Source organism: Cucumis melo, chromosome 2, assembly GCF_025177605.1.
Source record: "Cucumis melo cultivar AY chromosome 2, USDA_Cmelo_AY_1.0, whole genome shotgun sequence".
Classification (NCBI taxonomy): domain Eukaryota; kingdom Viridiplantae; phylum Streptophyta; class Magnoliopsida; order Cucurbitales; family Cucurbitaceae; genus Cucumis; species Cucumis melo.
The window spans coordinates 2288677-2305836 of record NC_066858.1 but is presented as its reverse complement, the minus strand read 5'-3'; the positions used below and the strand labels follow the sequence as shown (position 1 = coordinate 2305836).

General features: G+C 26.2%; 1 protein-coding gene across 1 annotated transcript; it reads left to right on the top strand.

The window, feature by feature from the left end:
• The first annotated feature begins 14311 nt into the window (after positions 1 to 14311).
• On the top strand, positions 14312 to 16775 carry LOC103492337 (30S ribosomal protein S16-2, chloroplastic/mitochondrial). Its single transcript, XM_008452652.3, has 3 exons — positions 14312 to 14545; positions 14658 to 14703; positions 16170 to 16775. Exons 1-3 carry the CDS (start codon positions 14413 to 14415, stop codon positions 16381 to 16383), a joined length of 393 nt encoding a protein of 130 aa, XP_008450874.1. The 5' UTR covers positions 14312 to 14412; the 3' UTR covers positions 16384 to 16775.
• The last annotated feature ends 385 nt before the right edge of the window (positions 16776 to 17160 follow it).

Below are 17160 nucleotides of genomic sequence, written 5' to 3'. Positions count from 1 at the left end.
AAAAATGAAACCAAGTTTCCATGAAAAAACATACATTGATATTACACTGTCCTTTGTGTAAGTTCTGCATTTTTTCTTTCTTTTTAAAAAGATGAATTAAAGGGATGATTTGATAGATTGGCTAAGACATTGGGTTAAATTGACTCTTCTTTTTGTTGTTTTTTTTTTTTCCCATATTCTTTTAGATATTTTATTTTATTGTTTTTCAACTTGTACATTTGCTTCACATGACGTGGATGGTAACGTCGAGCTTAATTATTTATTTTTTCTTCGATAATGTATAATGGTTGATGGTAATTAATTTATATGTCAAACGAAACAAGTGTAGAGAATAAGGGGAAAAAAAAAAAAAAGAAAGAAAGAACGAACTAAAACAAGGACACAAACTAGAAAATGAGCAACAACGAGAGCAAGAGCAAAAAAGTAAGTTAGAACTAGAATGAAAATTAAAAAAGACGAAAAGAAATGAAGAATAATTTTGAAATATTTTTTAACGATATCGATGTAAGCAAAAGGTTAGAAGGCTTTGTTTTGAAAAAATCGATAATAATCTTTTTTTAGAAAAATGGTTTAGATCATTTGAACAAAAGTATTAGTTTAAACTCCAACTGAATCAAAAGTTCCCTCTAGCTTAAATCCTAAACCCTATTTGTAAAAAGTTTGTATTACATCTTGTTCAAAATATTGATAAAATAATCTCTAGAAAGAAATGTCATGTTAATTACCGTTTCGATATTTGGTGGTTGTTTATTTCTTTTGTATGTTTCATCATTTTTCACAATTTAATAGAACATCTCCATCATCGAAGGTGTGAGAATTACAATGGAAATATCAACATGTGGACCAAAATTTAATACCTATTTAAAAATTTTCTTTTTTAATCTTTCAAAGAATAGCACAATTACAAACCAAACTAATAATAGTATCAATTTTTAGAATTAATTTAGCTCATTCATGATAATTTTCAATTTAATATATATTAACTTTTTCTCACCTATATTTGAATGGTCGTTTCTACTCGAGATGAGTGTATACAAATATCTACTGTGATCACCTAAAAGTATTGTCGGTGGTGAAAACACATCTTGTTTCTTGGGATGGGAATAACTCATTGTGGAGGTGAAATCAAATTTAATCGAAGTGATCAAGCTTTTGAATCGTGAAATATTTTATTTATTTATTTATGCCTATAATTTAACAGCTTTGGTTTTTTCTGTTGTAACTTTTTATTTTCAAGAAGAGTGTTTTCGTTCCTCTATATTCTTACTTTTAAATGCAATCTAAACCATAAATCGGAGAGAAAAGGTTATAATTAATTTATCAATACAATTCCTCATTAATACGAATCATTTTTCGTCGCTTCAGTCTTCTTCTATTTCTATGTAATAAATAAAGTAACTAATTGATAACATTATTTGTCAATAATTTTAGTTGATACGAATCAAAATTTAAATGCAGATACGAGTTAAGCTCAACAATAGTTTATATAGTTTCATTAGTTAAAAATCAAACATTTTGATATTATTTAGTGGTAATTAATTATGAAAAGTAAAAACAAAATTTAGAAGAAGAATTTTATTGTATTTATTTGATATTTGTGAAGTATATTTCACGAGTCATACTACACGTGGCCGTCGGTTAGAGAAAGTCACTTTTCCTTTGATGTGGAAAATTGGAAAAAAGAAACCATTTCATTTCATTGACTGTTATTGGTCAAATTTCTACCATATGCCTCCTCAACGACTCCTGCTTGACTATTTTCATTTCTTTTAGTTTAAAGATTAAATGAAGTTAAAAAGCTCGTATCAATTACGGTTAAATTAAATTTATTTTAAATAATACTATAGATGTTCGTTAGATTCTATTTAGATGTTTTACGGTTTAAAAATAAGTTTTGGGACATGAATTTTTAAGTTTAATTTTAGGGAATTCTCACGTTTTCAAAAGTGTTTAATGTATTACTAAAATTTTCGGTCTTGTTTTAAAAAGAATTTTAGCTAATAAATTTGTATCTAATAAAAATTCTTGACATATCGATCGAGGTAGTTAATTAGTGGTTAAAGAACTACATAGGATGTTTTACGAGCGATGGACTAAGAGAATGAGTATGTTGATTATCATTGTTAGAATAATGGTACAATACCATTTATCTTTCGATCGGCAGCCAAACAAAGACCGTTTGAAGTGGTATATGGGCACCCACGACCTCACATTATGTCATGGTCTCATATACTCATGATGATGAGTCCAAATCCTAGCTATAAGAAAATTAGAATTGGTTAGAGTATTGAATGGGAGTTTGTCAGCTACCCAATTGAAGTAGATATGTTTTGTTATTATTATTGAATTCTCATTTAATTTCCCTGAAGTGTTTTTGTGTCATTTATTGATCTCTTTAGACCACAAAAGAAGTAGGGAAAAGGACATATTTGTGTTAAAAAGAATTGTTCAAACCCTCTTACCTTTGACAAATATGTCTAGGTAAAAGCATTTGAACAAAAACAAAACTCTCTTATTTTATTTTATAGTATGAGTTCACGACTAAGTTTTTTTATTATTATTTTTAAATATAACAAAATTAAAAAAATATATAATACAATAAAACTTCACATTTTATATCCAGTGATCTATATTTGTTTATCACATATATATTATGATATTTTTACTATATTTGTAGATATTTTCGTAAACTATAAATTCAAAAATAATTCTTCCTTTTTTTTTCTTTTAATAATTCAAAGGATAGGCTTTGTGTGACGTAACTATTAAATGACCACTAGATTCCAAAGTTTATAAAGTGATGATTTGTGGTTCCCTTACACATGGTCTTCAATCTATTCTATTTTTGGCACTACATAAACCACCTAAGAAATTAAAATTTTAAAGTTTAGATAATATAGTAGATTTAGTTATTGCAATTAATGTATACGTGTGTGACAAAAATTATAAACAAGAACGATATGACAAATCACAACTCGAACCTCAAAGTTGTTGATCATACATAAAACATATCAAAACTCATTAAAACTATATATACATATATATAATTTTGTTACATTTTGTGTCAGATTATGTATATTTATCATTTATAAAATTTGAAATTTTGCTAAATTTTATAAATATTTTTTACGGTTTTATCATCTACAATCAATTTCTATATAAAAAAAAAAAAAAAACAAAGTTTTGACGACATTCCTTCTTTTACTATTTATTTATTTATTACTATGGTTTATTGTTTATGGTGAACTTTTTCTTTTATTGGTCAAACTCGGGGGGGATTAGGAAATGTAATCAACCACTAATTGCCACCCATGTTAATTGTTAAAGTCAATTTATATTTGGTTATTATAATTACTAAAATTCAATTATTTTATTTTATTTTATTTTATTATTAAGAAAGAATAATAAAAAAGAAAATCATTATTTTATTTATTTATATATATATATATATATAAGAAAAGTGGGAGAGAATTTTGACTGTGTGGATGAAACGATATTTTGAAGAAACAAAAATTTCAAAGTTCATATTGGACACGCCTTGTTGCTAATTACTAATCAATTAGCCAATCTTTGTTTTTGTTATATTATAATTATTTTGAAAACCCAACTTTTTACTTCATTAATTTAATCATAATTCTTTTTACTTTATAATAAAGCCCAAATTTTGTTTTTTTTTTTTTTTATTTCAAACAAATATTTAATGTTTTTATTTTTATTCTCAAGCTTTTATATCGAAAGATAAAAACGGTACAAATATGACCTAGTTAATTAAATAAAGAAAAAAGACGTTTGCAAAAATAGAAAAAAAGTTATGATAATAGGACCAATGTTTCTATATTTTCTAAATTGCAAAACTAGCAGATTTAAAAGCGGATAAACCTTTGATAATCTTTCGATAAACAACTGTCTGATATTATTAATTACTTATCATATTTATCATATTTCTAAACTTCTTTGTCATCTAATTCAATTTTCTTAAATAAAAATAAAGCTTAATGATTAGTTTTAATTGTTTTAAGTATTTATTAAATATTAATTTATTATTTAGATTTTATATATTTCAAACTAATTTGTCTAGAAATTAAATTTTAACTTTTATCTTTAACTGCTCATCATAAAAAAGAATGTTTAGTTAAATTTTAGTGGGTTTTTTTAAATATAGAAAAATATGGAAACTATTTACTAGCAAAATTTATCAAATTTTATGTAGTCTATTTAAGTTTTTCAATTTTGTTTGTTATTCATAGGAAATTCCTTTTTATATATTTTAAATGATTAAATACCTAAAATAACATCAGATTTAATGAAGTCATTTTCAAATATTATTTACAAAATATAGCAAACTATAATTGTCGTATATCTTTGATAAATCACGATAAACTAATATAGACTACTGATAGACTCATATAACAATCTATCTTGGTCTATCATAGATAAATTGTAATAACTTACTATATTTGTGAATATATTCCAAAGTTTTGTCATTTAAAATAATTTCTCTTAAATATACTATTAAATTCAATAATTTATTAATACATTAATTATTCTCCAATATTTAATCAAATATATTATTTGATCTAATAAGAGATTAATTATCTACCATTTTCAAACATATACATTAATTATTTCATACGTTAAAATTCAAACATTTTAATCCTACATATTTAATATTTATATCAATAATAAAACTTCGAGTCGTAATGTATTAAAATACCATTTATCACTATATACTTTAGTTTCATTTAATTTTAAACTATGTAATTTTAATTTTCAATTATTCAATAAATCTTAACTAATGAATTGAAAAGTTCAATATAGAAAAATGGTATTTTAAACATAAAAATAGTAAATATAAAAGGGAGAAAAAAAAAAGATGAAAAATGACAAAAACCTTAGAAATTAGGTGGATACATTATTGCAAATAAGTTGAGTTATGAATGAATGAGACATGTACTTGTAAGTACCTACCAAATTTAATGCTAAATGCATTATTAGTTTAATGTTCTATTGCTACTAGTTGTATACTTCTATCTATTCATTTATTCCTTTTATCACAATATATATTGGTAGTGTGTATTCTAAAGTTTATTCTACACGTGAAATTAGATTTTGTAATCCCTATCATATCATGTGTTAACATGCCATATTTTCATATTCCTAGGATTTGATATTGATCGATATCTTTTTAAAAATAAATACCTTTTAGAAAATATCCATCAATATCACCAACTACATAAATTTGAATAAAATATATTGTTCACTTTAATATCGAAAATAGATTGAACATTTAAGATGAATTGAAAATTAACATGGTAAAATTCATTAATAAAAATAATAATTAAGTATATAACAATATTTTAAAAAAATTACAAATATAGTAAAGTATGTTAGTGATAGACTTCTATTACTAATATACTCTTATAAGTTATAAGTGATAGACCAATATTTACAATATAGTCTATCAGCATAGACTTTGACATATTTGCTATATCTGTAATTTTGTTTAAAAAAAATATTGTTATATACTTAATTATTTTGAATCTAATTGCTATATTTTCAACTTCTCTATTTAAACGAAAAATCATAATAATGAAGATATATATGAACAAACAATCGCATCTTCTTATAAGTTACAATTATTCAAGTACATACATCTCATGTATGAGTATGATTTAGACAACAAATACGAAATATCAATATATAACAATAAAGATACGATTGAACAAATAATCACATCTTTCATATCGACTTATATATAAATTTTACACGTGCATGACACATGTATTATTATTATTATTAATTATTACTACGTGTTAAGGACTAGCAGTAATATATAATTAGATTTTCCAAATAAGGTTAGGGGTAGACTAATGTGTAATAATAGGTCCAAAGCCGTCAAATGGAGGTACCAATTAATTAATGAACTAATAATATGTGTAATATAAACACGGTGTTCCCCTATTTCTATTGTCGTTTTTTTTTTTTAAACTTTTCTTTTCCTTTCTAACAGCTGTCGGTTTTTTGACCTTGACTTTGCATTTTCGCGTTACGCTTGGAAAACGACATGTCGTATGATTTCACATCCCATTAATTGGAATTCTAAAACAGTAAATAAAAAATAAATAAAATAAAAAAAAATCCTCTCTCTTTCCAATCACTTTCACATCTCATCTCATACCTTTTCTTTTGCCAAAACAATAAAAACAAACCCACTTTCCAACATAGCAATATAACAACTAACCCCTATTTCTTATATTTATAAATATTTTTATTGTTGTTTAAAATAATTTTTAAATAATAATTAACATAATAATATTTGAGTTCATTTCTTAATATTTTTGTAATTTTCAATTTTAATTTATTCACCTTTCAAGGTTATCGGTATATGTATTATTTTTATTTACTAATATAAATATAAATAGAGTGATGAAATACTAATTACTTTTTAGTTAATAATTTTACCCTTCATCTTTGTAATTATTGATTGTTTCTTTTATAAAAAGTATTAACTAATTTTTTTTTTGTTACAATTTAGTCATTAAATTTTAGAATAGTTATTATGAATAGTAAAAAAAAATTAAAGTTTAAAGAAGTAACATGTTACTTATACAAAAGTTTGAAAACTTTCTTTTTCCTAGTGATTTAATTTGTTCACACTCGTCATTATGCAAATTGCAACTTTAATGTTCTTGAACGTTTTTAATATGAAAAATACATATGTGTGTGTGTGTGACCCAATGTGCATTTAACATTTAATTTATTAAAGACATTAAATTTAAAAATAATATACTATCTGAATTCCTAATACTAAAACATGAGGAAGTATACATTACATTACATGAGGTTTTTGATGTTAATCAGTAAATTGATTTTATGTCATATCCTTATTCAATATCTAAAATTATAAGTAATAAAATACATTAAATATATATCATCCCATTCCAAATATTTAAAAGTTTAATTTATATGCTATAAATTTAGGGTTTTAATTTTAATACTTAAGTAAGTTGTGAAACGAATTAGGAGTATGCTATTTAAAGTACGTTACATTACCTTTTTTTCATGCAAATTTAAAGTGCGTTATATTATTTTTTATTTTACATAAATAACAATTTTTTTTGCGTACTAAGAATATCAAATGTATATTAATAATGTATCAATATCTCGGTATATGTTTTTACATTTAGGGGCTGAGTTTTTTTTTTCTTACCATTTTTGTAAAAACAATAAATTTGGAGTATGAATTTATATTTTAAAATTTGTTTGGTTGGCCAAATCTAGGAAAGTTGAATTTAAAGGTATAGCTTTCACTAATTTAACTAAAAAGGAATAGAGATAATGTAGTTTAGTTAAGAAAGGACAGATATTGTTAGTTATATATTAATTATAGATTTGACAATTTTTCCTTTTTAACACGAAATTAATTTCTTAATAAGCCGTCTCTATATTTTTGGTCGACATGGTTTCTTATTTTAGTAGGGAGGGATTTTCAATCGCAATTTCTACTTCTATATCATTTATCCATACATTATGTTTCATTAAATAGTCTTTTAGAAGATATAACAAAAGGATGAAATATCTATATTGTATAGAACAATTTTGAAAGTCTGTAAACCCACAATGTGATATACCAAAAATGTTTCCGTGATTAATTATCACACGTTATATATTTGACAAATGATGGTTTAGATTTAATTATTCTTTCCTACGTTACCGTTACCAAATCTAAACGATTTTAAATGGTTTTTTTTCAAAAAAAATTTGGTACACATCATTTAAATTTGGATAGCAAAATCTCAACCATTTTTTTTCTTCAGATTATTTAGATTTGGTATAGGATAGTTTAAATTTGTCTACCCAAATCTAATTTTTTAAGATTTTTTGCTATACGATTATTTATCTTTTATATTTGACCTATGATCTTAAACAACCAAATAACAATTTAAAAAAAATAAAAAAAAAATAGAACTTTAATTATATTTGGTACACGATCTTGGACCAAATAATAGTTTGAAAGAAAAAAACAAAAGAAAAATTGGAGAAGAATAAGAGAAAAAGATGATGAAAGAAAAAATATCGCAAAGAGTAAGAGAAGAAAGACAATAAAAAAGAAATGCAAATATGTAATATTTTAAAATATGGTTAGCTTCATGATTTTTTTCATTTTGTTAGACGAATAGCAAATATTTTGACGGTTGATTATATTTATGAAAATTAACTATATATATTTTATTTGATGATAATATTTGAATCTTTTTTAAAACAATAATAAAAAAAAAATTGTATCTCATTCAATTGTGTTATCTTAAAAAAATTTATAGTGTTATCAAATTCATGTTGAGTGTCACTTACGATATCATCGTTCAAATATTATATACTAGGTTTAGTTGTATTAACTATTTACGAGCGTGAAATGTTTCAAATCTTAATTTATTTCACAAAAAAAAAAAAGAAAAAAAAGAGTAGGATAGGAATACAACTAATTAAGTAAAACTAGAAGACAATCTTGATTTGAAATAAGAGTACTTAGGTAGGTACTTAGGCCTATAGGTTAGCAAGGCATAATTGTTACATTTGATCTATACTAATATTATTTTGCTTGAGACGGGTATCGTAAAAGACTTCATTTCCAATGATTTCACTATGAGAAAGTTCATCAATAAATGTGTAAAATCACAATATCTAGACAACTTAACAACTGTAACATTAATTTAAAATATAAAAACTAAATAAAAGTTAAACTCATCCAATGATAATCGATTTACCAAATGAAACAATATTAAAAATTAAAGAAAAAAAAGATGATATTGTGAATTCATAGAACATAACAAATATAGTCTCCATTTATTTATTGTCCAACATACAACTTTTCTCAAAAGTTTTGTTTACGATGAGCCAAAATCCCAAGTCATCCATGCTAGGGGTGAATTTAGACGTGGCGAAATATGTTAAAAACCAAAAAAGGATCGAAGAAGATAAATCTAAGGTAAATTAAATTATTTGTGATAACATAAGTTTAAGTGTCAACTATTAATTAATCAATTGATGTCTTAAAAAATGTAAATATTAAATCTAATAAATTTGAACATCTCAAATCAATTGACCTAAATCCAGCAACAATAAATTCAATCGACCTAAATTTGCTAAATTTGGAACAAACATAAAGCATAATATCGCCTAACCTAACAAATTTAAAGCACTATAAAAACAATTACTCTAAACCTAACAAAATAAAAAACAAGTAAAATCAATTCAACAAAATTCCAACAAAAACAAATTTGAAAAAAATAGGCACATCAAGGGATAGGAAAGACAATAATTTTTTTTAAAAAAAAATTAAAACCAATTTGACAGAATAGTTTCCTTAATTTTTTTTCGGCCCTTCCAATTGATCTCAATCTAACGTTACCTCCCAAAAAGAAATCCTCATTTGTTTTTATAGGCAGTGAGATGATAGTTTTTTAGAGTTCAGAGAATAAGGCAGAATCGTGAGTGGAGAAGGTGGAAAAAGTTGTGAAGAGAGAAGAAAAAATTGGATAAATTGGGTGAGTTGAGTGAAAATGGAGAGGAGACATGAGATTCATTTGTTTGTTTTCTCGCTTTCTTTTTCAATTTTTTTTTAAAAAGTTAAATTCAATTTTAAATCTATCACTTAAAATAAAATAAGTAAATAAAAAAATATATAAAAAATAAAAAATAAAAATAAAGGAGTTATCTAAATTACCATTGTCACAACATACAAGCAATTTTCTCTGTCAACCATTTTCAATAGTTATCTCATAACCTCTTTGACTTTAGGGAGAGGTCTTACTTTTCTTTTTCTTTTTCTTTTTCTTTTTTTAGTAATTTTTTAAAATAATTTAAATTGGAGTCTTTTTTGGATTTATTTATTTAAATATGAATTTTAAATGGATGGTTGGGTTGAGTGATGTGTTGTTGTGGAGTTCAAATTCTAGGTTATTTCCCAATTCTTTTTTCTATGACCAACCAAATTCCCCTTTTTCAATATTCCTATTTTCCTATTTTCTATTTTATTTATTTTTCTTTCTATTATATACTCATATTTAGAATACAACCCCACATATCCATTTACATGTTACATTAAATTGAGTAACATTTGATTTAATATATAGTTTCATGAATGTTGAGGTCCTACCCATTAGAGTATCAAACATATTATATATCTAAATTATATTTAATTTCAAACATTATCCAAGGATATTGTTAGGACATGTGTTCAATATCTTAATACGAGATGTTTTTTTTTAAATAAAGGAGTTTGAAAATTTTAAGTTTGAAACTATATATGTCTTACCGCGTTGAAATCTTCGAGTTTGTTTAGTATTTCCACGAAGCAACGCATTGATCGACATTTTTTAGTCAAACCTACCCAAACTAAAATCTCTTACTAATAAAGTATATTATAAAACTATTTTAAGAAAGTTGATATTCTTTATTGATCAAAGGAAGTTTTTAATTAGTGTTTGGTAGTCTTTATTCTTAATAAATTACACATCATTGGTTTCATATGTCTATAATTCAGGGATCTTGAACTTGCTAGTGTTTACTATCTTAATTATTGGTTTGTTGTTCTAAGAAAATGTTTCTATCACGTGGTTATTTTATATAATATACATTTTATCTTAAAATCAGTTGGTATGTTAGAGTAGATGACACAAACCCTCGGGACAATGGCAATACATTTAGATTTTTTTGAAAATTAACTTTATGGCTAATACATTTGGTTTAGTTTATAATAATTTCAATAATTATACAATTTTCTTTGATCAATCGATACGTCAGTTTAGCTCATATATATTTTTAAAAGATAGAAATTTGAAAAGTCATATATATTTGTTAAGCGTGAATGTTGGAGTGGTATATTACACACCAAATAAAAGGCAGATTGAATTCCAAAATATATATATACACTCCCAAACATGTTGAACTATGCTTTAATAAAAACACAATGAATGGACATTAATAATGTTAGCAAAATGTACATCTTTTAACTGAGTGTCGACCAAATCGATTGTTTACAGTTGTGAAATGAGTATTGTCTTATCAATTGCTCTCCAATGTTAACACTTCACAGTTCTCAAACATTTATCGAAGAAGTACTGAAACCATGTAAAAACCTTCATCAAACTAGATGAATGAAAACGAACAAACCACTCTCCTAAAGAAAATTCAAAACAACCAATTTTTAAGAAACGAAAAGAAAAGATAGCTAAGATAAATCTTAAAATAAAAGGAAAAAAAAGAAACGTAGTCAAATCTAAATTAAATAAAAAAAAACATTATCAAACTTCGAAAACTAAATAAGAATGTCAAAATTAATTTCACGAGATGATTTTCAATAAAATAAATATAAAAATGAAAAAGATTTAGTTTATAATTAAGAAAATCCAATAACAATTCACTTTTGAAGTGTAATGGTAAAAGTATTTGCCCCAAAAATTCCACAATCTTCTCTCACATGTTAATGTTTTGAATTCTGTATTCAAAGTCTTTGAGTTGTTGTTAGATGGCTAATATTGGAACAATATGGAGTTAGGTTTCCAACTTTTTAAGTTGTTTTTTTTTTTTGAGTTGGTGGTATTTGATTTTCTTTTTCTTTCTTTTCCTCCTCACACCATTTTTTGGGTTGGCCAATGTGGAGCCTAATTTTCCACATTCCTTAGCTTCCTTCTTTTTAATTTTCCGACTTTTCTAATTAAATATCATTATATCTATTATATACAATGATAGATCATGATAAACTATTATCATCTAGAACATATAGATACTGCTACATATTTCTCAAGCTATCTATCGTTGATAGACGGTAAATTTTTGTTAGATTTGAAAGTATTTTAGCGATTTTATAATTTAAAATAACTACTCTTGTTTTTATTAAAACTGATCCAAATAATAACAACAATACTATTAATCATATATATAAATTTTTTTTAAAACATTTATAAATATAGCAAAATATGACATTCTAGACCAATATAGATTATTATTTGTGACTATCAATAATCTATCTTGATCTATCGCAATTTATCATAGATAAGCTATCATATTTTGTAAATATTTTTGTTCTTTTTTTTAGATTTGAAAATAGTCTATAATTTCATATAAAATCATATAATATAAGAATATATTTTTAAGATTTAGAGTAAAATTCTCGTAAATAACAAAAATAAAAATAAAAAACAAGTCGTAAAAAAAAGTTTTTAATTTATTGAAAATACAAGGATTAAAATTAATAATTTTACATGAAACAAAATCGAATAAACTTAAAAAATGTACAAATTTAACTTAACTGTTATCAATTTCAAGGTCAGATGTTCGATTTTCCACTTAATTTATAATCACAACCTCTCTAAAAAAAGAAAAGACTAAAAAAGGTGTATACATACATAACCCACACACATATATATGATATTTTATTTTGATATGTTAAGCTTTTGTTTTTCAACTTTTGAAAGTCAATGTTGGGCCGCAATTTGTTTTGGATTTTGAGTAAAATGATGGTGAGAATTTCTTTCCCAATAAATTATATAAACAAATATTATTACTTTTATAAAAAAAAAAAAATGTTTAAACCAAAAAAATATAACAAATAACAATAATAAAATGAATGAATATAAATCCCCATCTTTGAAACTTTTCAACACAAACTTAGTAGGCCATCTGGCTGCCAAAACTTAATATTATCATAAAGTTATTTCATTTACTTGTGGAATAATCAATCAATTTTATAATATGGGATTACTATCTATTAATCTTTAAAAACAATAAAAATAAATTAAAGCTATATATTTAAGGTTATGCATATTTTAATTACGTATGATTTGTCAAATCAACTATGTCGTATATGACTATTCGAACAATAAGATTGTTCAACAACATGTTTTATGGTTAGACCATGTTTATATACTAATTAATAAATATCAATGACTCGATATATATAATAACATGTTTTGTATATGAAGAAAATATCTTCATTTGAACTTTTATAACATGGTTTGTTTAGCTTAATTTTAGGAGTCCTCTATCCCTCGTTTTTTTTTTTTTTTAATTATATGAACTTAGTTTGTTGTCGATTATATAAAAATAAAATAGATAATTTAAGAGTCCACTCTTTTTTGTTTCTAAAAAAAACAATAAATAAAATAATGATTTAGAAGTATTTATCTTTTAAAATTATAAAATTCTTATTTTATTTTAGTCTTTCGACCTCGAAGGAAAAAAAAAATGGACAAATATGTTTATTAATATTAAATTGATAATTGGTAAGAAAATATTTGGTGAAAAATATATTTTATGTATCGTATATCAAAATAGTTATAAATATTCATGTCTTGTTTGATAAAGATTTCATTTTTTTTTCTTTTTATGAAATAAACATTAATTCTAACCTAATAATTTCTTTGTTATGTTAATTACTTATTGGAGAAGTGTTTTCAAAAGTTCCAACTAAATTTTAGATTCTATAAATGCTAAATCGATAAAAATATTTACAAAATATAATAAATATTTTTAGATTATATAGACCATAGAAATTAATAAAGTTTTATCAATTTTTATAAGTGCATTAATAGATATTAATAAAAATCTATCGACGTCTATAGTTGAAAAAATCTAAAATTTTGTTATATTTTATAAACATTTTGATTTATTTTGCTATTTGAAAATGTGCCAAAAATCCATGATCGAAAAATTGGTAGAAAATCGTGCAAGTTGGAGTGGCATTTCAAAGCCACGCAAAGGTTCCTATAAATAGGCCATTTTCAAACGGACAGTACTTCTATTTTACTCGTGCTGATAGCATATTGTAAAAATGAGGCACAACCAAAATACAGATATTGAAAATTAATAAAATATTAAAATAAATAAACTAAAAAATATAAATAAAAATTTATAAAAATATAAAAATTCAAAAATTCAATTTTTTGTATATTAAAAATCCACCAAATGTTAATGTTTATAGATGGATTAAATTTTAATTTGGCAAGTATAAGATGGATTAAACAACCACTAAGAACGAATATCTTCAGGTTCAAGACGAGAGAAAGAGTGACACATGATTATATGGTTATATAGACGCTAAGGATAATGAATAATAAATGTCTATTTTACTAATGTTTATATCATAAAGTTACAATTCTTTCAACGACAAAATCTTTATGGGCTTTTATACGATGGCCCAATAGCTGCAGATTAGTACCATGGGCCGGAAGACATGTTAATGGGCCTACACCCGGTTCGACCCATTTATGACCCGGATATAGAATTGGTAGAGAACCGGAACCCGGAGCCCTACCCAGTGAGAAGTGGAGGCGCCAGTTTCTGTTCTGTAATCTATCGTCATTTCAGTTTGGCGAATTTTCAAGATTTTTGTAGGGTTTTACGAGCTCGAAAATGGTGGTTCGAATTCGATTGTCCAGATTTGGTTGTAAGAACAAGCCGTTTTACAGGGTCATGGCTGCCGATAGCCGATCTCCTCGTGACGGCAAACATCTTGAGATTCTAGGTTACTATAATCCCTTACCAGGTTAGTTGGTTAATTACTCATTGCTAACTTGCGTATTGGAATTTAGATTCTTGATTTGAATGTTTCTTTTCTGTCTTTCCTTGATTTGAGTAATTTTTTTTTTTGTTTGTAGGTCAGGATGGTGGTAAACGAATGGGTATTAATTTTGAGAGAGTGAAGTAAGTGATTGTTTTTGACTTATTTATACTTTAATTCATTCTAAAATATGCACTGGGTTGCAATTGTAAATGCTTGATTATTTGTTAGTCAGAATAGACTACTCCATTGTCCGTGCTTTTCAATCGTCTTTTACTTGGTTTTTTTGAAATTTTCGATTTGTCTCCATGTTGCTTAGAGTGTTATTAAGAAAATGACTAACTTATTTTCATTTAGTTTTGGTTATGGGACACAAACCAGCCCTTAAATATAGATATTCTGGTATATTAGTAAATGAATGGTTCCCAGATTTTCTTCCAGACGATATTCATTTTTATTTCTCATTAAAATGAATGGCGTCTTCTGTCTTCCTTTGGAAATCGTAGCCCATAACCAATGGGGAGACTAATAACAGACCTACTTTCATGATATTATACCTCTACCTTGTAGATCTCGTCTTATTGACCATACCTGACACCTCTAGTCCGTCAAAGTCACTGAATGAGTATGTTGTGAATTCCTAAAACAGACTATACGTCATATTCACGATTGTTTGGTTTGTTCATTCTGTACCAATACAAATCATGGAACCCACCCTGAATAATCCCACCTTTTGCGTGATCAAATCCATCATCAAAATTGGAGGGATCACTAATATTTGACTTTCTGGCGCATGAACAAAGCATTTAACTTATCTTGCTGTCAATGTACTTATTGTAGTTAGTCTAATATGTTGACAATACAAACTAGCTGAAACTGTAAGGCCTGGTGGTGAAGCAACGTGCTATAGAAACAAGAGGTCCTAATTCCAATTTTATGCTATATTTCTTTGTATGCCATTTCGTACTAACAGTTCACATCTTGCACCTGATGAATCAAAGAATGGAAAACGGTTTGGATGGTTGAGAAGTGATCGTATTTTCTTAATATCATAAGCTTTTAACTGTAGTAGCTGGCTATCAAGTTGATGGAGAGGATGAGGGAATCCTTACTTTTTGGAGCATCTAGTCAATTGATGAAGTGATTAGGCTGCTCCTTGGGAATTTAAAGTCTTCTGTTTTTAGTTCAAGTTCTGATTAATGATTTGTAGACATCTCAGAGGACAAAAAATTTAAGATGAAATTGTTGTCTTTGAAGACCATTCTTTTTGTATGATCTCATGCAATGTATAAAAGTAAATCATCAGGCATAAGTTTTTAGCATTCAGAGTTTCGTCTCTGAGTTCTTTGTGGCTTAGAACCTATCAGTTCTAAATTCCCCCAATCCCTTGATTGCTCTAAATTCTCATAAGCCCTCCTTTTCTTTTTCTGTTCTTTTATTTGATCCTATATTTCAAAAAGAGTTGCTATTAGCTGAGACTGGATAATTTAGATTATTTTGCTGCATCAGCTGTGATGTTTTACTATGGTAGTATTCATCTAACTCATGGGCACAATAACCTCGTCTTTCATACTAATCATTCACTCATCACCGTTTCCCATCCATCTAGGTATTGGCTTTCAGTTGGTGCTCAGCCTTCGGACCCCATGCAGCGTATTCTTTTTCGAGCAGGGTTACTTCCACCACCCCCAATGGTTGCAATGGGACGTAAAGGCGGACCACGTGATACTCGTCCTGTTGATCCTTTGAGTGGGCGCTTCGTCACTCCAGAGAAGAAGCCAACTGATAGTTCCAATGGTGAAGTTGGTGATGCCGATTCATAGTTTTCTTTCAGAAGAATCTCGGGCTCTGGAATTATCATTCAAATGTGATTTCCAACTCATCCTGTTGTTCAGGTAAAATAGTTCAATAAATCGGTCCATTTACTTTTGATTACAAGATGCAGTTTTTGATGGGGAATTAGAAAAAGCAAAGTAGTTTCAGTTTATTCTGGAACATTAAAATGGAGTCTGTAGATATTATCAACGTCCAATCCTCCAGTACCAAGGCATAGTAGGGTTGTTGGACTGAGCTTATCTCACCGAAGACTAGCCATTACGTTGAGAAAACATGACCTTGTTGTCTAATTTAAACATGATTAGATCTCTGTTTTGTTCTTTCTTTGTTATGTTATTTTGATTAAAATGAGAGAAATATTCATTTTGCTTTTCTAGTAGCCAGATTCTGAAAACACCATCCTTTATCACTTTTTACTCATTTGATATTTATGTATACTGATTTGCTGAGCCGAGTTAATCTTCCATCTTGAAAATCTTCTGTTTGAGACAAGGAGTGATGTCGTAAAGCCTTGAGAGTTATGAACTCTTGAGTTGCACAATGACACTAACAAGACATATAATTGATGTTTATAGTCATGGGCCTACAAACTCCTTACTCCAAACAATGAGTGTAGTTTCAATTCTCCACTCCCCAACTCATTTGCCTGCTGGTACAAACATCCCTTGTGTGACTTTATTGCTCCCTCGGGTGCATGAAAGAAAATATTTCACTTTGAGAAAATGAAATTCCCTTTTGTAGTTTTGGTTGTTAACAATTTCATT

Coding starts and splice junctions, on each gene's coding strand:
- LOC103492337 (XM_008452652.3), top strand. CDS start 14,413: ATGGTGGTTCGAATTCGATTGTCCAGATTTGGTTGTAAGAACAAGCCG. Junction 14,546..14,657: donor TTACTATAATCCCTTACCAG/GTTAGTTGGTTA, acceptor TTTTGTTTGTAG/GTCAGGATGGTGGTAAACGA. Junction 14,704..16,169: donor ATTAATTTTGAGAGAGTGAA/GTAAGTGATTGT, acceptor CCATCCATCTAG/GTATTGGCTTTCAGTTGGTG.